Source organism: Lolium perenne, chromosome 6 (assembly GCF_019359855.2).
Source record: "Lolium perenne isolate Kyuss_39 chromosome 6, Kyuss_2.0, whole genome shotgun sequence".
Classification (NCBI taxonomy): Eukaryota; Viridiplantae; Streptophyta; class Magnoliopsida; order Poales; family Poaceae; genus Lolium; species Lolium perenne.
In genome coordinates, this window is record NC_067249.2 from 11133554 (window position 1) to 11155373 (window position 21820).

At 46.0% G+C, this 21820-nt stretch overlaps 1 protein-coding gene and 1 long non-coding RNA gene across 2 annotated transcripts; both read left to right on the top strand.

Moving 5' to 3' along the window:
* Nucleotides 1–12336: 12336 nt before the first annotated feature.
* LOC127308893 (uncharacterized) lies at nucleotides 12337–15346 on the top strand. The gene is made up of 5 exons (XR_007856844.2): nucleotides 12337–13034; nucleotides 13293–13367; nucleotides 13468–13583; nucleotides 14043–14259; nucleotides 14854–15346. It is a non-coding gene; the product is annotated as an uncharacterized lncRNA (long non-coding RNA).
* A 1004-nt stretch (nucleotides 15347–16350) lies between these two features.
* LOC127310793 (uncharacterized) lies at nucleotides 16351–17643 on the top strand. Its single transcript, XM_051341431.1, has one exon. It carries the CDS (start codon nucleotides 16351–16353, stop codon nucleotides 17641–17643), a length of 1293 nt encoding a protein of 430 aa, XP_051197391.1.
* The last annotated feature ends 4177 nt before the right edge of the window (nucleotides 17644–21820 follow it).

Genomic DNA, 21820 nt, shown 5'->3' on the forward strand with positions numbered 1-21820 from the left:
TCAAGGCGTCACTGCTGATTTAATTCTCCTGCGCGCATGCAGCTTCTTGCCTATTGTATTGATCGATGCATTGAGGTTTGTACTAGCTCCACATATTTGAACGGTATTTGCTTCGACCTTTTTTCCTTGAATCCATCAGCCAAACTTGTTTACATGACCAACACAAATTTGTTTACACGATATAGGTATCTTCTTACTCCTACTAGTTTACATGACCAACACAAATTTGTTTACAAAACCAAACTAGTAGTATCAGTCAATTTTAATTAGCAAGGCCATTCAAAATTCTCGCATGAACTTTCCTGTTTATTGGACATCCAAACCTGCACAACAAAGAAATGCTGGTACAATTTAGACAATAATAGTACACACAACACAACCCATCAGACACAAAACCACAAACGTGATGAGAAATTCCGAAACACCAAACAACAACCATCTTGAGGACTTCTGCAACATCAAATAACAAACAAACACGATATGTTGATGCACAGAAGCACAGAAGTTTCTGCGATCCCATCCCTTCCTAGGGCGGCTATTACATACAACACGTGAATGCTCCTGTTACGGGACTTCTTTCCGATCTGAAATCTTGGGAGGCTCAATGCACTGTGACCATATGCATCGCAAACCAAGGCATCAACATGAGGGTGTCTCCCTTGGTTCCTTCCAAGTGATGGACGCAACAGGCAGGGCAGGTTCCTGTTGTTAGCCTCTAGCAAGAACAAAGAATGATGGATTGATGGCGGTCAGCTTAGAAGCAGATTTTGTAAGGACAAAGAACGATGGTGGCCAGCTTTGAAGCGGATAAATAAGTTCAGAGCAGATTTATTTAGTAAGATACCACATCAACATGTAAATTCATGACACATACATAATCCAATGCCAAATCATATCCCAGCCTACCTAGCTACCAAGATTAATATATAGCAACTTATATATTGTTCAAACTTGAAAGTGAAAACTGAAAAGCATCAAGTGCTTCAACTAGATGCGACATATATACAGACTAGCACTCTTAACTCGACATCAAACAGCAATACAGGATTACATAGAAAATAAATCAGAGAACAAAATGACACTTATCTTTTCTAAATTAATTAGCACACATGTCCAAAAATTCACCATGACCTTTGCTGTTTTTTCGACATTCAGAACAACCAAATATGAACTAAAAACATGCAAATCAGCTCGGCCACAAGTCTAATCTACGAGAAAAAAGAATCAAGACAAAGGGGATTCACACCAGCCCGAATATGACAAAAGATAGTTGTTTCATAGATATGACCACAAGGCCTAGGATGCATACATAGATATGTCTACTCCTTGATTGTTCCTTCTTAGGTCTTCCAGCTTGCTTCCTCCAAGTGATGATGCATCAGATGCTGCTGGAAGCTACTAGAGCTACTTACAGCTTCCATATAGTCCACCTCCTTGTAATAATCCTGGAACAGCAAGAAACAAGAACTTGAGGTCGTCAAGGTGGAATAGAGCTCCTAGACATGTATATGTAATCGGATCAAGATTATTAACAATAATAAAGTTTCTTCAACTTCTTATCAAAGACAGTCCAAAGTATCTTAATTTCAAAACCAGCAACTGAACATTAATCAACAATGTCAAGTTTCTGATGTAAAATAAGTATATCCTAAAAGACAAACATCACAATTTTTAATGATCACTAATTTATCAACTCGACTTGCAAATTCAATGACAAGCTGATCACACCAGGACCAGCATAATTGGCCAACACACAGATGACACTGAAAAATGAGCACTGCTACATATTTGTTGGATAATTATTACAATCTTGCAAGTATTAAGAATAGTTATAAACATGCCAGATTTATTTCACACTATGGGAAAATCGATTCAAACTTGTTGGACAGCACAAGAACACAAGCCTGAAGCTGAACCTTCGCAACACGATAACACACACAATTGCATAGCTAGCTGCTGCAAGTTTTAGTCTGAACTTGAATGTAAGAAATCAAAAACACATTTTGGAGCAGCCAGACACACAGCACTTGAACCTCAACCTGAAGCAATGTCACGACACACCACAAGATATGTTCAGGCAAGCCCACACACAAACCTTCAGCTATCATTCAGCTAGCTAGCTACCTGAAAGTGTCCATTCATTGCAAGAATGAACGAAAACTACCTGAAACTTTGAGAACAGTAGGGGCAAAGCCTGCATATGCCGACCTAACTACATCTTATTCTTGACCTGTACGTACAGCTACAGCCATATAATGATGTCACGTACAAGCTCTAGTACCATGGCCAGTATTGTGCAATCAAAGAAATCACGAATTCGTTTCTCATCAGACTTTCCAATGCTTGGATATTCAGTGGATGATTGCAGCAAACAAACATCACATGAGAACAAGATGAAGGGGATATTTCAAGATCAGGAAAGTAATCACAGGTAGAATATAGCACATGGCAGAACAGGGGTAAAAGTAAAACACGACCTTTCCATTGTCGGGCGAGCTCCTCCTGGTCGGGGATGTCCAGGTCGCCGTCCCCTTGCGCGTCGGCGTCCACGCGCAGCTGCAGCAAGCTCCGGAGGATGGTGTCCTTGCGCGTGCAGGGAGACCACACACATACGGGGAGGAGCCGATAGAGGCCAGCCTCGATCTCCTTCTCCGCTTTCTGCAGCAAACAAACATCACATCAGAACAAGATGAGGCTCATATTTTACAATCACGAAAGTATTCACAGGTAGTATTTAGCACATGGCAGAAGAGGGGGGAAAAACACGACCTTGGCCATTGTTGGGCGAGCTCCTCCTGGTCGCCGTCCCCTTGCGCGTCAACGTCCACGCGCACCTGCAGCTCCGGGGGATGGGGTCCTTGTCCGTGCATGCGACCACACACACACGGGCAGGAGCCGATGGAGGCCGGCCACGGTCTCCTCGTCCGTTTTCTGCAGGGGGTCGAGGAGCATGAGAAAATGGAATCAAGGCCTGAAGGCGGGTAAGAGGTCAGATCGGAATCTTACAGTGGATGGCGAGGTCGAGGTCGACGCGGGCGCCGGCGAGGAGATCCAGCGCCGGGTGCCGCTGCTGGTGCTGCTTGGGCGCCATGGTCGGCCACGGCTTGTGCAGCTCCAGGCACTCTGACGGCGGCCTCTCCTTGCTCCGGGCGTCGTCGGCGTCGAGGGCCAGCACCATGTGGAGTTCCACGACTCCGGTCTGGGCTACTCCAGCAATGCTACATCTACATCACCTTGGGCCCGCCCACGTCCAAATATTTCGGATGGCAACCCAAATATTCGAGTGGCGGGATTCTATTGCGTTCCAAAGGGAAGGGCGGGGCGCGCCAAATTTTCGGTGTCTAGTGCGGGAATGGATCGCTAAATCATGGTGGGATACCAAAATTTGGGTACGTGCGTCTCTTCCCTGTAACACAGGATTCCGATTTTTTTTGTACCCCATCTCCTTGTGAGCTCGTTCGACGCTGCTCTTCTGTCCTGAAATCTCCATGAAAAATCAAAATAAGAGGCATGCTAGCTACTACAGAAGCGAGTTGTGACCCCATTCGATTATTTTGAGGCAAAATTTGATTCCATGAAACATTGGAATTTTAAAATCGATGGTAATTCATCAACCATTAATGCGAAAATATGCACCTTATAAACTAAACACATCTAGTTTCCGATTGATTTTCCATCCCAATGCTAGCTAATAGGTAAAATCGGAGCGGTCGTGTTTAGGTGGCAGGATGCAGCTTCGATCTTTTCCAAGCATGAAATATCAAGTCATCCTACATGCATTCAACACTGGACCATGTGCATAGCGATGAGTTTCTTTACTCTTTGAAAATGGAGTTCGTATGCAAAAGATATCCCGTGCCACCGCCTCCCCCTACCCTCTCACACTTCTCGCCATCTCATAATGTGTTTCTCCAAATAGGCTTTCGCCCCGCTATATTAATATATCAACAAACAAAGAAACAAGAGAAGAAGAAAGTAGGAAAGCAATGTCAAACAAAGTTGGATCGACGAAAACGTTGATGATCAACAACCGCTAGTTGCACCCTCCACGATATTAGCCCTCTGATGCGCAGCATACCAAAGCAACACCTTCAAGAAGGGATGCGACGATGACGACGCTCCTACCCGGACAAATCCTGAGGTTTCCTCCGATATGCGGGAGGTTGTGGAGAGGGCGGACCCCGACACCCCTAAAGAATATTCAAGACGCGTACGAGAGCGTCACCGTGTTGGTGTTGGCCATCCGACAAGGATTTCTCTTGTCCCCCAAAGAACCATTACCCCGGACGCTTCATCGCGCTCTACCAACCTCGCCACCCACGAACACGCGCCACCACGGTCTTGCGATCACCAACGCCGCCACACCGGGAACAAAGAGGACAAGCCGAGAGCGAGAAACAATGGAACAACAACCACGCATGAGGGACCCACCTCCACCGCCATGTCCAGATATCGTCCAGATGCATCAACATGATCACACTAGCCCGCCCAGACCTAGTTGGGCCCGAAAAGGGCCTATATCTAAGCCGGGTGGGCGATGGCACCAGCCGCCGCACCACCTCGCAGCCAAGCAGCCACGTCGTCGCCGCCAAACCACGTTGAGCCCCGCCGTCTTGGACCGCTAGCACCGTCGAGGAGATCCAGAGCGGGTTCATCCTCTATCGTTGCTGGTGGTGCTTGGTCGCAATGGTCGGCCACGGCTTGTGCAGCTCCAGCCAATCTGAAGGCAGCCTCTCCTTGCTCCGGGTGTCATCGGCGGCGAGGGTCAGCATCGTGTTGAGTTCCATGACTCCGGTGTGGCCTACTCGCTTCTATGGTTTCGTGGAGGCGCGGGGAATCAGGCGTGATTGTGCGAGGAGGATCTAGTGGTGTGGTAGAGGAGAAGAGGAAGCAAGGGAGGGGTAGAGGGGCGGTAAGGCTAGGACGACGCAACCGGCGAGGAGGAGGAGGCCCGGTGATAGAGGACAAGGACGCGAGAGGCTGTGACAGGGAGAAAGGGGATCGAAGAAGGGTGGGTGTCGGTCAATGGTTTTCGCCTCGTTTCACCTTGGGCCCATGTCCAAATATTTCAGATGACTTTTTGGCGGGATTCTATTTCGTTTGGCGCTACCATGATTTGGGATTCTATTCCGTTCACACGGGAAAGGCGGGGACGTGCCAACATTTTGGTGTCGAGTGTGGGATCCCCGAAGTTTCGCAAGTCATGGTGGGATCCCCGAAGCTTCGCAAGTTCATGACAGGATACCAAAATTTGCGTATGTGCGTCTTTTCCCCGTAATAACACAGGATTCCTACTTTTTGTACCCCATCTCCTCGTGACCTCCTTCGATGCTGCTCTTTTGTCCTTAAATCTCCATGAAAACCAAAACCAATATAAGAGGCATGCTACCATGGAAGCGAACAATACGGTGTAAAAGTGACCCATTTCGAGGTGAAAATGATTCCATGAAACATTGGAATTTTAAATCGATGGTAATTCATCAACAATTAATGTGAAAATATACACCTTCTAAACTAAACACATCTAGTTTTCAATTGGTTTTCCATCCCACTACTAATAGGTAAAATCGGAGCGCTCGTGTTTCTTTTTCCGCGCATACAATGAAATTCCCGCTTTATAGGAGTAGTAGAGACCTCTCCATGTTTGGGTAAGTTGAGATAAATTTTACTCTTGCTACTAGCTTTGTTTTGATTATAAAAGTGAGCCAATCAAGTGTTATTTTAATGTTACTTTATAAGCATGAAATACCAAGTCGTCCTACATGCATTCAACATCGAACCGTGTGCATAGCAATGATTGCATTGCACATGCAATGATGGGAACGCACACCACATGCTAGTGGCGGACGATTTTGTGCTCCCTCTCTGTGTACGGATTGCAATCAACCCATATTAGTCACCTCAAGCGCTGAATTTTTCTTTTTGGCACCGAGGGATCTCGATTTCAATCCTAGCGGAAAACTTTGTGGCTGATAGTAAAATAAATTGAGATGAAACTCGCAGGCTGAACCATATCTACTTGAGCATCCGCCATCCTCCATAGTTGGTACAAAAATTTACCAATCCCCTAATCATCGACCCTGGCGCCTTAGCTCCCTCCACACCCCACGCGCCACCGGCGAAAGGACCCCCGCTGCCACCATTTGTGGCTCCACGCCTTGCGGGGCCGCCACCTGTTTTCCTTGCGCCGCATCACCTTCGAGGGCCTCCAGGGTCCACGCCGCATGTTGTGACTGTTGGAGAAGACGGAGAGGGGATTTGAGAGTTGTTAATTACTGGTAAATTTTGGTAGCGAAAAATACGGGGTGTTTGAATCAACCCCAGCCCACCAAAGTTCGAACCCTAAGTTGAACACTTAAGTTAGTGTCTCGTAAATACGGAATATATATTCTTCGGTGGCACTTTGGTGTTTGATTACTAATAAATTAGTAATCAAAATCAAATCAATAGGTGGTAGTAGCTGGTGTGTGTGTGGAAGCAAACCAATAAGCGATGAGGCGCGGCTGGCTGCCTCCGCAGCAGCGGCGGAGGCGGAGAGGAGGTGCACTGGGCGGCCGAGCTCAACGCCACCTTCGGCCACCGTCAGGATGAGCGACAATAACCACGCCATCGTCTTTATGGTGACATCATCGACAACATCCCGGAGTCTAGCAGCATATGCACCATCGGATTCGAGAGACCCGAGCCACGTCCTCTCCGTCTTCAACAACTCCGCACCCAATTTTGTTGCTACCCAAGAGTCGATGGCCAATCTAGTCTAATCGAGTCGCATGTTCGGTGTTGTCCCCCAAACCAGCCCAATGGTTTTTTTCCTGCCACAAGTTGCACCGTTCACCCGTGTGCCCTAACTTTTGCATATGAACTCTAATACAGCCAGCTCCGACAGGGTTGGATAGCTCTCGGGAAGAGATGAATTTCAAAAGTGTATGCAATATGAGTGTACATCCTCCGGCCTCGTTTGCCCTCTCTACCACACTTTGGGATAATGGTGTTTTCCAGCCAAAACATTGGGATGTTTTTATTCTTCGAGACCAATTTTCGGTCCTGGCTTGGTTTCTCGCAGTCCTCTGCATGGGATACATCACATGCACTTCCTGCATGGGCGATGCATGCCAAAATCTAACTTTCCCGCCAAAAGTTGCACCAGCCCACCCGCGCCCCTAAATTTTGCATACCGACTCCTAGTAGAGCAATTTAGGTGGTGTTGGAAAGCTCTAAGAAAGCTAGGTATTCTAAGGGTGCATGCAATATGAGTTTATATGCGTACCGGTGACTTATAGCACACATGTAATTATAGGCATGAAATGCCACTCCGGCCAAGGAAGATCTAGGAAAACTAGGGTGTCTAATGGCGTTGTGTAGCTTTGGTTTTGATGGCCTTTACTTTTCATTTCCGCAACCCACCCACCTCCACTATGATTTATCCCGCGGTCAAATACCTACTTCCACCGTCGCGTCCTTATCGCCTTCACCGGACTAAATGCATCACCAGCTGTCTGCGTATCATCTTCGTTGTTGCGACATGTTCGTCTCCACCATCCTAACTGCCGCCGCCTCCCCCACCCTGAATTAACATTGTTGCCTCGCCGCCGCCACCCCTATCCATCCATCTAGGCTTGCATGGCATTGATCTTCTCCCAACACTGTGTCACGCTAGATCCAAAACCCTAAGTTTCAGGACATTGTTCCCATCATGGCAGTTCTTTAAGTCCAATGTTTTTTGTCACGATTGGTTTCATGCCTACTTTATGCATAGGCCGCAACACACTTGCTCTCTGCATGGTCCATGCAAGCCCAACGTCATGTTTCCCGCCAAAAGTTGCATTGTGTGCCCTATCTTCCGCATATGGTTTCCTATATGGCTAGTTCCGATGGCGTTGGAAAGCTCTCATTAAGCTATGGCTCTCAAAGCTGCATGCATGCCAAAAATTTGTAGTGCACATGGAATTATAGGCATGAATGCCACTCTGACCGAGGAATAGATTTAGGGAAGTTATGGTTACGGGGAAGCTAGGGTTTCCATCGGCCGTACATGAAATAATGGTATTCCAACATGGATGCAATGTGGTCCCATGTGCATAGCGATGATTAGAATGCACATAAGAGGGTGATCATGATATACATGCGGGTTCACGGGCATGGGAACAAGGGCGTGATCACTAATGTGTTTTGTTTACATGATCATTAGGATTATATTTAGAAAATTAAACTATTAGTTATTAAGCTAGCTAAGAGCATCTCCATTGGACCCCCCAAAGACCACCCAAATGGCTTTAGAGGGTGTCAAATGCAAAATCTTTCTTAGCCCCCTTCCCCCAAAGCCCGTTTTCATCTGGTGCATGCCGTTTTTTCGTCGACCGGCGCCCCCCAAGCCACACCCAACACAAGGGAGGCGAGCCGGGCATGGGATGGAGCTGAAAAGCTGGTGCTCCAACGGTATTGGCGAGACAAGGGAAAATCCTCCCTCCACAATTTCTTTTTCCCACATTTCCCCCACTACTCCTCAATTACATGCATCATCTCGCCCTTCCCGTCATTTCTTCTTGCATTCGCTTGCCTACTCACCGCATCAACCATTCATAGATGCTGTTGAAGAAATGTGCTGACCCTTGCTCCCACGGCGCGCCACTAAGGAAGACAAGGCATCCAAAGCAACGTTCGCTCGATGTTAGCAACACAGACTGGACGACGGGCATCGCTCACTGGGTTGTGGTCTCGAGCGACCGACCGACATGTGAAGGATATCAAGGACAAGGTGTCGATGAAGATCTTGTAGGGGGTTGCACCATCGCCACGCAGCAGCCAATACTGCTCTGGTCTTTGGGGGAGCCATCAAGCAATTCGCTGGCGACTAGGGCGCTTAATTGAAATCACACAACAAAGAGTCGGAAACCATTATTATTACAATTGGGATACAATATGGGTACATACCATCGGTGTAAATAAGAAAGTCCAATGCAATACTTTTGAATTGACACTTGCTTCACAAAGAGGACAATACCACATGAAGACTGTGAACTTATAGTCAGATTATGGGTATATAATGTTGGTTTGGTGGCGACGACGGGGCGGAAATCATTCCCCTTAGGCATGCTTCATAATGTGGGTATGTAAAGGTGGTTTAAATAGGATAAGTCAACACACAACTTTAAATTGGCACTTGCTTCACAAAACCGACTACATCGTAGAAGATTCTAGACTCTCTCGCGAGGCGGTGTGGTGTAGGAGTGGGAGATGAAGGCGTGGTGGCACGGCGGTGCAGCGCGAGGATGCTTCATGACGCGATGGTGCGGTGCACCTGCTGGAGGCAACGCTCGCCTGACCTGACTTGGATCACAAAGAAGAATATACCACATGAATATTAAAGACTTAATGTGCAAAACTCCCATTTTGATGCCACTGCCCAGCTTTTTAAGAACTTTGCCTATTTTAGGGGGGTTTATATTTTCTATGACCAGTTTGAACACAATCAGAGTGGAAGTCACATAGAATCACCATTTTAGATTAAAAGCTATGGGTCGACATCCTTGAGCATACCGAACAAAAGGGAGCTTGAAATCACATGACAAGGAGTTAGAACCCATTAGTATTTCCAATTGGGCCATAATATGGGCATATTAGGGTGGTGTGTAGAACAAAGTCAAATATACTACTTTCGAAGTGACACATGCTTCGCAAAGAGGACAATACCACATGAAGATTGTGAACTTATAGTCCGATTATGGTCATATGATGTTGGTTCGGTGGCGAAGTCAAATCGCGCGAGGAAGGATCATAAATCGTGCCCCTTGGGCATGTGTCCTAATATGGGCAAAAGATGCTAAGTTATTACAAAAGATGGATTGGTGGAGAAGTGGGAGTTTATGTGTGTGTGGGGAGGGGGAGATAGATAGATAGATAGATATATAGATAGATAGATAGATAGATAAATAGATAGAGAGAGAGCAAGGGAGGGAGTTGCTCCCACCCCCCACGCCATAGTCACAACATAGTAGACGGATTTCGATGAAAACATGGGGAGTAGGTGTTGCGGTGGCCAGCCGGATAGGGGGACACATGCAATCACGTGTAAATATATTCGGAATCTCCCCGTGGCATGCGTCCTAATATGGGTCCTAATATGGGTATGTAAGGGTAGTTTAAATAGGAAAATCCGACCACTACACAACTTTGAAGAGGCACTCACTTCACAAAACAGATTGGAGACTTATGGTGCAAATTCCCACTTAGCCACCAACCCAACTCTTGTAACAACTTTTCCTCTTTTGCAGCCATTCATGTACATATAACCTATTATAACATAAAAATTGTAAATTCACATGGAATCACCACTTTTTGATGGAAAGCTAGGGTCATATGTCACAGGCCCACCGAACAGGGGGCACATGAAATAATGTGAGGACATGTCCGTTTCGGCCCCGTTGGTCATGTGTCATAATATGGGTGTGCAAAATTGATTTAAATAGGAAAAGCCATTACACAACTTTGATTCGGCACTTGCTTCACAAAACCTACTACAAAACTACCAATCCAAGACCACCTACCCTACTCTTGTAAAAACATGGCCTCATTTTGCTTTGGTCTTGTTCCTATGACCTATTATAACATAAAAATAGTAAAGTGACATGAAATCACCACTTTTAAGGAAACAAATATGTGGTGTAGACATCGAGGGGTCTCTACCCGACAGAGGGATACATGGTCACATGAATGGTATATATTTTTGGAAATTATGCATGGTACTTTAATAAATTTATGCATAAATAGATAAAATCTATTTTTTTATCTTTTTTTGTTTGATAAGATTTATCCTCACAATGATAAACCCGTGATGTACCAATGTTGATGATTATTATTTCATGTGTATCATTCGTCATAATAACATTTCTATGTCATGTACTCCCTCTTAGTCACTAGTCACACGCCCCACTCTCCTTTCTCTATTTCCCTTTTCATAAACTTTACCATATTTGACACGTTTGTCTCCTAATGAACCTTTAACCCTTCACTACTGCATCGACCGAAAGTCTCCCATTTTTGATATGGCCTCCCGTCACCTCAGACAATCTTACCCTCCCACTGGTCACCGATTCACCACGCATCTAGGTCCACCGTTCCTCCGCCTACCGGTTTTCGCTGCCGCCTGATTCATCGTCTTTGAACCCAGGTAACCTACTTTACTCAGAGTCCATCGGCTCGATTCGTGGAGGGTGTTGATCCAAGTTTTAATCTATTGCGCCCTGCAGGAACGTGCCCCCATCACGGCTGCCCTTGAGATGAGCACCACCAGTGGAACCGCAATGAAGCACGCCGAGATGCCGCTAGTGGACGTGGAGGCCAGCCCCAAGCCCGCGAGGAGCAGCCGCCATCCTTCCCTCTCGCCCTCGCCTCCCCCTCCAAGTAGCGGTCCCTGGCGCCCTCGCAGTGGCGCGCTTACCTGGCGCAGAACCCATCCATGGGGCTCCCTGGCGCCGGGGCGGTGGCCAATGGTGGCGGCAACATGTCGGGGTTCTTGGGGAGGAAGATCAGGTACGTCCGCATGGACGACGTTCTGCCGCAGGAGCGGGAAGGGGTAGAAGATACCGGTGGTGGTGGTAGTGGCAGCGGTGTTGTTAGGTCCTCAGTGGAGCAATTAGAGTCTAGCATTTCAGCTCGAGGGTTTCTCCAGGCATCGACTCGAGTCGTGGCTCCTTGTTTTACGCAAGACTTGACATTGCCTTTTCTGTTGGTGACATGGTCATCATGCCGACAGACGTCCCGCAATCTCGACTCCGCATGCCCTCTCCACCTGCATGCTACGATTTCCCCCGTTAAGATTTCCGCGCCTATCCGTGTTATCCCGGGACTTGTCGCGCCTCGATGGATTTTTGTTCCGTGGACCCTTTTGTGGATTTTTTTTTATATCGTAAGTTATAGGTACGTGAAAGTGTGATGGTGTGTGCCAAATACACATGACACGGGTGCAAGTTTGTGACACCAAAACGCATATGATAATGAGATGCTACTACATGCATTCGCATGCATATATAAGTGGCTGGTAAGCCCGTATTCACACAAACTCCTGGAGCAAGACATAACCAAAACGAACTGTTTTTTGGCACAAAATCTTGGTATGCCATGCTTTTTTAGATTTTCGGCGCTGAAGTGGGCATTTAAGGCGGAGAGGAAACACAAATTTGTTGAGCCCGTTGGATTGGAACGAAATGAATGGATGAGATTGAGCTGGGGAGCAGATGCCGCGGATCGATGACCTGGCCGGGCGAATCTGACCCCCTACCCGCGCAGCAAAAATATTGGAACCAAATTTGAGTTAAAGAGGCGCTTTGGGACCAAATTTTGGTCACGGACCAAACCAAAACCAAAACCAAAACCAGAACCAACCCCACCCAACGCCCATTCTTCCTCCACCCACCCCATTCTTCAACCTCCGTCGGCGGCCTAGATCCCGGCCAACTCCGTCCACTCCCTTGCCCGCCGACCACCGCCCCAGAACCCCCTCCTCCCCCTCTCTCTGTTCCACCGACGAGAACCACCAAATCGAGCCATAGCTCGGTATCCCGGCTGACGGCGGCGCCATGCCATGGCGTCCATGGCGACGGCGGCGCCCGGATCGACGAACTGCATCACCGTGCGGTGCAGAGGCGCCGGCTAGCAAGCCCCGACCTTCAATGGTGGCGCTGGCGACCTCAGGGCCGGCAACCGCGTCCCTGCTCTACGGACGGCTCCCGCGCCGGCCAGACCTCCTCCTCGTTGTTCCCCTTCAAGGCCGGCCTGCACCGCCGCCCTCGCGTCCGACGGTAGCAGCCACGCCGGCTGTTCGTGGCGGGGGGCAGAGGGCTAGAGCGGGAGGTGCTGCCTGTCCTCGCACAAGGGGCTCGACCAGGACATGATCGACGACGAGCTCGTCCACCCTCGTCTCGAGGGAAACGTCCTCGAATCCTACCATGACGGCGCCCTGCAAGAGGAGACATGGCGACCTGTTCATCGGTGCTCTCTGGCTCTGTTACGGCGTCGACCACTGCACTAGGAGCAAGGTGCGATTTACCTTCCAAAGACAGTTTTTTTATGGCACTGCAGGGCAAAACAATGGTGAGATGAGCTTGGCGCTTAGATTTCCCATTGCCCACTCATGGTTTTAGTATAGGTCTCGATATATACCCTGTAGATTGATAATACAACTCCATATACACCTTCCTGGACAGTCCGTTTGATGTTGTTGCTGCTGAATCAATGCTTATGAAAAGATGACATTCCTTTTGCCAAATTATTGGCTGACTTGGAAATTGCTGCAGGGCCGCCTTGAGCATGGGAGTGAAGGAAGTGTTGCACCTCCATGGTTGCAGCAGCGACGAAGCAGTGTTGTGCAGGTAACTTAAATGGCATGGGCTAGTCTTGTGGTGAGGTCCCGGACCTGGGAGTTGGGTAGCATTTAGTTGATCTCCACTTGATTCTCTGTTCACTTGGTAGGTAACTTTTGGATTGTGTAATGCTTGTCTTCCCTGCGTTGGGGGACAGCCATTACTAGCAAAGCAAGCTGGCATGCAGGCAGGCAATGGCGTCTTGTTTGTGTAACAATGGCTGAGGTGAGCTTGTGCTTCTTACCTTGTACGAAGTTGGCAGTGTTGCTGTGTTTGGAATGTTAAACCTGGAGCTGGAGTTGTTTGTATTTGAAATTTGTCAATAATGTTGCCTGGTTGTAATTGTTTGAGAGCTGATGGGGACTAGATCTCCATTTGTTTGTGTGGTCTTTGCAGCCGATGATTGTAGTAATGAACATGTGTTGATAATAATTTCAAGTTTTTTGCTAGCTGTAGAACTGGACATTATAATTCGTTTGGTCCTACTTAGATGTTGCTGGGCAACTTGTGCTCATTATTTCTGTTTTTGTTTGCTGCTTATTATGCAGTAGATGTATATGCACTAGCTACTATGTGCTCAATTTTTTCGATTTTGTTTGCTTCTTATTTATTTTTGTCCTTATTTGGTTTGATGGTTTACTGTTTGCTATGGACAGTAGTAATAACATGTACATTTTCTTTCAGGTTCAGAGCGCATCAGAGGAGGTGGAGCAAAGCGGTGGTACAGGGAAGCGGCCTCTGAGGAAAAAACATGAGGACTCACTGTGGCGAACATGATTGTCGAGACTTGCACAAGTGCACCACATAGGTGCCCTGGTTGCTGCGGACCATTCCTGGAATTGGGACTGCCATTACCTGCAAGCTAGCATGCAGCGGACTCTTGTTGGTGTACATGGTAAAGGTGAGCTTGTGCTTATTCCCTTGGTGGTTTTGCTCTGTTTGGAATGTTAAACCTGGCTGGAGCTTTGAGGTGTTTGTATTTAAAAAGAGGGTTTTGTGTCTATAAATAATGTTGGCTGGTTGGAATCTTTGGGGAGCTTATCGGTTGTTGATCTCCATATGTTTGGGCCTTGGGAACTTGGTCTATGTAATATATTCAGCAAGATGGTTTCTTGTTCGCAGCTGATTATGATGGTATTGGTAGTAATGGACATGTGTTGGGCTGTCCGGCGTGGTCCGATGTCGCTCCCTGGTGGTAAATGATGTGAACTCCGTCGCCGGCCGTGCTGTTGGCCGTTTAATTGGGATACTCAATGATGTAGGTGGTGTGTCTTGTGTGTGCTATGAACTGGGTTACTAGTGTTGTAGTTGTGTTGCTGGAATCTTATTTACTAGTGATGTAGTTGTGTTGCTTGAACTTTTCGGTTTTGCTTGGTGCTTATTATTATGCAGTAGATGTGTATGCACTAGTATGTGCTCAGTTATTCGATTTTGTTTGCTTCTTATTCTCCGGGGGATTTGTTCTTATATGGTTATTACCTTTTGGTATGGACAGTAGTCCTGTACATTTTCAGGTTCAGAGCGCATCGGAGTAGGTTGAGCGAAGCGGGGTACAGGGAGGCGGCCTCTGAGGGGAAACATGAGGAGGCACTGTGGCGAACATCATCGGCGCGACTTGCACAAGTGCACCGCGTAGGCGCTCCGGTTGCTGCCGGTTGACCATAAATCCTGGAATTGGGCAGTATGAACACTTTGTCTGCTGCCGGTTGACCATAAATCCTGGAATTGGGCAGTATGAACACTTTGTCTGCTAGCTCCGTTGTTTCAATTGCTACTGCGTTGTTTACTGCTATCTGATTCATGTGCTGGTGACAGACATAGTGTTTACTGCTATCTGATTCATTGGTTGGGAGCTGGTAGACAGCATGTTGGTGGTCTTGTTTAAGTTGAAGGCTGCTTGCTAGGGAGGTGTGTGCTGTTGCCTGTTGGCATATTGCAACTTGTGTGTTCCAGTGCTTGCATTCTTTATGAGTTGAATTCGTTTACTAGATGGCACAAGTTAAGACAGTAGTAATTTTGGTTTGATTTGCTTGTCAGCAATAGGCCTCTATTATTTTGGATGTAGTAGTCGGTTTTCTAGCTGCAGTTTAATTAGGAAGAAGCAGGCATGTTTGCTGTTTCGGAATTATAACAAGCATCAGATTCATCAAGATAAACGGGTGAATTAAAGTAGCAAGCAGCAGTATGAAAATCATACTACTAGTGTAGTAGTTTGCCTGAAGGAACGCGAGCGAGCGATTAATAAAGGAGAGGGAGAAGAGGAATGGATGGATTGGCCGCGCATCGGTCGTAGCATTGCAATTCTGTAATGGATGGATTGATTGGAGTTTTTTGGCGAGAAAAAGGTACCCACCCAGCCTGCCTAGGTAGCTTGAATCGATGGATGGCGCACACAGCCACAGACGCAGCCAAGGGGAGAAAAAAGAAAACAGAAAAAAAAAACGACCGACCGAGTCGAGCCAGGACCAAAAAGGATCCATCAATTTCACGTACGTTTACGCGAACGAGCCAGGCAGGCTGGATTAATTAATGTTAATTTCGGTGCTGAAGGCAGGATATGCAACGGGGGCCAGCCAGGCTGGCAGCGAGCGAGTGTGCAGCGTCAGGTCGCACGCTGAAAGCCCCGTCGGTTGCGTGCGGGTGAGGTCAGGTCAGAATCAGATCGATCCATCGGATCGCTTCCCAACGCCTGCCTACCTTACCAATTTCGTTTTCGTTTCTCCGCGCGTTGACTGGGATGACTCGGTTTTGTATTTTACTTGGTATATACTACGGTATGTAAGTATAAGGGTTCTCTACGGGGAAAAGGAGACTTTTGAATGGGCATCGGATCGGGAGACCGGGACCGCCACAAGGTTTTTGTTCTAGCGGACGATTGGCAGGAGAATCGGGAGGCCGGCCGGCGATATATTGCCGTATCTATCACTTCCCGGCCTCCCCAATATTCCGATTCAAAACCTCCAAACCGGCAAACCACTGACCACACTCCGATATGAGCGACACCAGCGGTCTCCGTAACTTCGCCGACCTGCTCCACCCCCGCCACGGCCGCCCCGCCGTGCCAAAGCCGGTGGCAGACGATGTAACCACCCGATACCAACTCTTCCCGGGGTTCCCTTCCAAAAAAACAAAGTCGCCGTCCCATATGAGCGACGCCGGACAGATTTGGCCGCCGCCACCGCTCGACGACGAGGACGTCCTCACCGAGATACTCTGCCGCCTGCCACCCCTGCCATCCTCGTTCATGCACGCATCCCTCACCTGCAAGCTCTGGGGTCGCCTCGTCAACTCCGCCGCGTTCCGCTGCCGCGTCGTCGACCACCACCGCCACGCCCCGATCTTCGGCGTCTACGAGAAGTACGCCAGGACGCTCCGCTTCATCCCCGCCCTCCACGTTCCAGACCGCATCCCTCCCAAGAGATTCTCACTCAAGGTCGGCGCCGACGGCAGTGCCACTGTGGACCACTGGGACGTGCTTGAGTGCCGCCACGGCCGCGTCCTCGTCATCAACCTCACCCGGCGCGAGCTCCTCGTCTTCGACCCCGTCTCGGGCGACCGCCGCGCCATCGCCTTCCCGCTGGATTTTCTCAACAACATCTGCACTGCCAACGGAGCCGCGGTCTGGGAGGACGAAGGAGCAGGACACTCGAGTAAATTTCGGGTGGTGCTGGTCGGCTTCTGGGGCGATGGGGGCGAGGGAAAGGTTGCCGCCCGCGTCTACTCCTCTGAGACCGGCGAGTGGGGTGACCTCGTTGCGGCGCCTGACCGCCCGGAACCATGCCTCGTTGGCCGTCTCCCGTGCACTCTCGTCGGCAATGGCCTCTACTGGTGGCTGGCCGAGCCTTTGGGCTCCATACTCCAGTTCGATTTTGGTACCCAGAACCTAACCATCATCGACAAGCCTCCCATCGCCAACATCAACATCGGCTGCAGCAGGATCATCCGGGGAAAGGATGGCACTCAGCTGGGCCTCGCCGTGTTGTCTTACCCTACCTTGCAGATCTATGACCGCGAGGTTGGATCTCATGGTGCTCTCATGTGGGTGCTGCGGAAGACGCTCCACATGGACAAGATCCTTGGTTTACCGACTCGGATGGCGGACAGGGATACATTCATTAGGGGGTACGCCGAGGATGCCGGTGCCATTGTTATGTCGGCTCCTCACGGAATAAGGAACGCTCTGTACATAGTACAACTCGAGTCGATGAAGCACAGGGAAATCCATGGAAACTTCTTCGAGAGCTCGTATCATCCGTTCGCAAATTTCTATATAGGTCGGCCGTAAGTGCTTTTCTTTACATTGCAGGAGTGAGTGGCCTGAATCCTCTTTCGTTGCTACGATATGTTTAGTGTGCTTTGGAGTGTTTACTAATGGCTTAGTTATATCTTTTTTCTTTGGCTAATTGATGAAATTAATTAATAGCTGCATTTGTGCCGCTAGCATAGTGGCTTTTCATTATTCTAAATAGAACTTTAATCTTGTGTTCTTGTGTAATGTTGTCTATACCAATTTTGTAAGTATGGGTCAAGATAAACCGTCTTGCTTATCTTGGCATTTCCTAAGTAGCCCCGATCCGTTTATTTTTCATATATATATGGTAGATAGAATATACTTTGTTGTGCTTTGAAGAGTTCAATAACAGCTCAGTTTTCTTCTTTGGTCGGTTAAAAAAATTGTTACATGTGTATTTTTATTTATTTATTTAGCTTTATCTATTATATACTAAAAGCAAAATAAGATTTTTTAACGGAGACACCAGGTTAATCCACATAAGCTAAAATTACTAGCCCCATTGATTATAATAGTAACAGATGGGATTAAAGATCAAGTTAAAGTTACCTAATCTACTGTCACGTTACAAAACACGCACACATGAAAATGTTATGATGTCCATATAGAAAATCTAGCCCAACTCTACGTTAACTATTTATGCTACCGGTGGAGATTTAAATATATGGACACGGAATATGCATGTTCCTGGAAGGAGCAAGAATCATCAACTTGCACAACATTGATCGTGCGCTGAAAGAAAACAAACGAAGTATTGCCTGCATGCCTTCTGTTGGCTAGGGTTAACCGGTACAAAAAAGTCTGGATGCTTTACGTAAGAAAGGCCAGCTCTATCTCTTACATTTTTTTTTCTTTTTCTAAACCCTATCAGACTAGGGCTTCACGCAGCCATGCATGAGGAACTGAAAAGCATATATCAGACTGAAGCACTGCATGCATAGTATATATAAATGGCATATATCAGCCGGATGAGTTCAATGAGTACACACATAATTTGATCTTACACACTATATATTGACACTTAGTTAGGACATCTTTGATTCTCAAGACTAAAATATATACGCATACATGCGGTTGTGCAAATTTGAATTTTACGTAGGAGGGCACATAGATTTTCCTTTTTTAATAGGAATAGAAAAACATAAGACTGTACAATCGTGGAAATTCAAATTTTCAGGAAATAAATTTGTTTTCTCTTGGCTAATTTTGTATATATTAAAGGTGTCTGGAGATTTAAAATATATAAATAAAGAGTATGTTACGTAAAGGAACAAATGCGACCTCTAACAAACGAGTCCGGTTGCTGCAGTACGTTGAGAAATAGAGTATGGATGCTATACGTGCACCTAGGCAAGCTAGATGATTTATGTGGATGAAATCTGCGCCAAATAGAGATATAGATACACGAAGCTGACTACAAAGTAATCTGTGAGAAGAAAAACTCCAAAGCTGATCGTGTCTACTTTTAGTAATACTTTTATGCGTGTCACGGCATACGAGTGATACTAGGCAAGGATATGGTGGCACATATATGAGAAAAGCAATATAGGGATAAAAAAAAAGCCACCACGTTCTTCCAAATGGACTAATTTAAATAATCTGACCGACATACTGATATTAACGGTGGAGATTAAAAAATTATGCATATGGTGTATTTTTAGACGGAACAATTGCGACCGCTAGAGAATGTAAAAAAAAGTATGGTTGATATATGAGCACTAAGGCAAGCTAGATGATTTATGTGGATGAAATTTGCGCCAAATATTGATATGTGTACGTGAAGCTAACCCTAAGATAACTGGTCAGAACAAAAAACACCGAAGATGGCCATGTATGCATTTAGCTTATGTGTGTGTGCTTGTCATGACATAAGAGTGATATTACCCTAGGATATTGTGGCATATATTTGAAAGAAATGACATTGTGGCAAGAAAATGTATAAGGATTTCAAAATAAATTGATTCATATATATGTATGCAACTAATAAAAAAAGAAAGGTTTTAGTAGTTGAATTAACCTCTCAAATTATAAAAATATTACACGAGAATGTGAATTCAAATAGTAGGGCCCTAAAATGACTGACCGACGAGAGCCATACTACCAAATTAGCTGAATTTCCAAACTAGGTGTTGAAAAAGAAGGAAAACCATGGGAACCCCTATCTGGGCGAGTTACTGCATAGTAAAATCCATACAAAAGGATTGACCCAATATTTCAATGTGCAGGCATCAAAGAAGAGATTAGGCTGATATTCATCTACATTTATTCACACTAAGTCAAAATCCAAACTTTTAATTTTATATAACAATTTAATGTGGTGTAAAACGAGACATTGGTAAATTACATTATTTACAAATTGCCTAACAATTTCTCACCAAATAAAGGCGATTAAGTATGGTTTCAACACATGTACGTATATTAATTTAGTGAGAATTGGGGTTTAAAATGTATAATCTTCCATGAAATAGTATAAATATAGAAATAAAACATTAATTACTTTCCAAGACAATGCTCATCTCTCTAAGAAAAGTAAACATGATGCACTCGCAATTGCGAGGGCCGCTGTGCTTGTTTCTCATGAAAGATAGCAAACTATTTTGAGCAATTTATATATAGTAGCATTATTGCTGTGAAGGTTCTCACAATTTCTACAATTCTCTTTTTTGTTAGGCCTGTCAGAGCTTCAACTTCCAGCTCCTTTCTTGTAATTGCAGACGATAATCTTTGTTGCCCTGAGAGTGTCAGTGCAAGTTTTCTCGTATGCTCTAATCCTCCACCTAACATCCCAAATACTAGTCAGATCACTCCTCGTCAACGGAGAATCGCCTACTTTTAATCCCTATCAACCTTGGCATCACCTCCTTTAAGTAAAGAACATCAACTCTTAGGTGGATGCATTTTGCTCATCATTTATGTTACAAACGGTTCATTTAATTCTTAGATAGAGGATTTTTTTTCCAGTTTTTTGGATGCACTTGAGATGTTTTCTGAAGTTGAGGGCCCCGATCCCCGAGTTCGCTACCGATGTCGTCGCGATGTTTGCACCGATCATCAACCGGCGGAACCCTGTTTGGTCTTTGGCCTGAGCCCCTTATCCGACCGTAGGTGCTCCTGCACTCGGCCTTAGGCCTCTCTACGTTTGACATTGTCCTCTTGGGTCAGGGCCCAAAAATTTGGAACACAAAGGCCTTAACCTCAACTGCAGGGGTGTGCTGTATGCCGAGCTGGTCGGCGTGAAAGGGGAGCCCCTATTCATCGCTTTTAGCGTTGATTCCGCTCGGGGCCGCTCAGGGAATCATATGCTCTGAGCTTCGTTGGGCTCGGCCCATGTACGGCGCGCTGGTACAATCCACGTCCACGATCCACTGTTTCCTCATTTGTTCGCTGGAAAAGTATTGTGCTTTATTTATTGAACGTAGATTATTTCGTCCACTTTCGGAAGTTGCTTCGTTCTCTTTTTCTGTTTCCCTCCTATACATATGGTTCCCTGGCGGTTTTTATTTGAAATTTTTGATTTTTTGAAAACTTCGGGATTTCGAAAAATATGTTCAAATTTGAAGAAGTTCAATGTTCAAAAAAGTTTAAAAATGAAAATTCTTAAAATTTAAAAATGTTCAAATTTTGAAAAAGTTAAAAAGAAGTCAAATCTGAAACGTTAAAAACTTGGAAAATGTTCAAAACAGAAAAATGTTCGAAAATAAAAAAAACGTTCAATACTTAAAAATGTTCAATTTTTAAAAAGTTCAAAGAAAAAGATATTTAAGAAATGTTTAAATATACAAATTGTTCAGATCTAAAAATGTTCATGTTTCAAAAATATTCAAATAAAAAAATTTCTCATATCTTAAAGTGCTCAGATTTTGTAAATGTTCAAATTTAAAAATTGTTCAAGTCTAAAAAAAATCAAATTTTAAAAATGTTCAAATTAGTTTAGATTTGAAGGTTTTAAAATTTAATTGTTCATATTAAATAAAAACGTAAAAACAGAAATAGAAAAAGCAAAAGAAAAAAAACTGACAAAAACGGAGAAGAACCAGGAGAAAAACCGAAGAGAAAACGAAGAAACCAAACCAGCGATGTGATTCAGACCCAACGTGAAACGGGCCGGCCCAAATTACCAGCCCCCTGTGCAGCGAGCTAGTTACAGCCCGCATTAGGCGGAGAATAGGGT

Excerpts from the sequence above, each read along its gene's own strand:
- LOC127310793 (XM_051341431.1), top strand. The coding sequence starts at position 16,351 with ATGAGCGACACCAGCGGTCTCCGTAACTTCGCCGACCTGCTCCACCCC.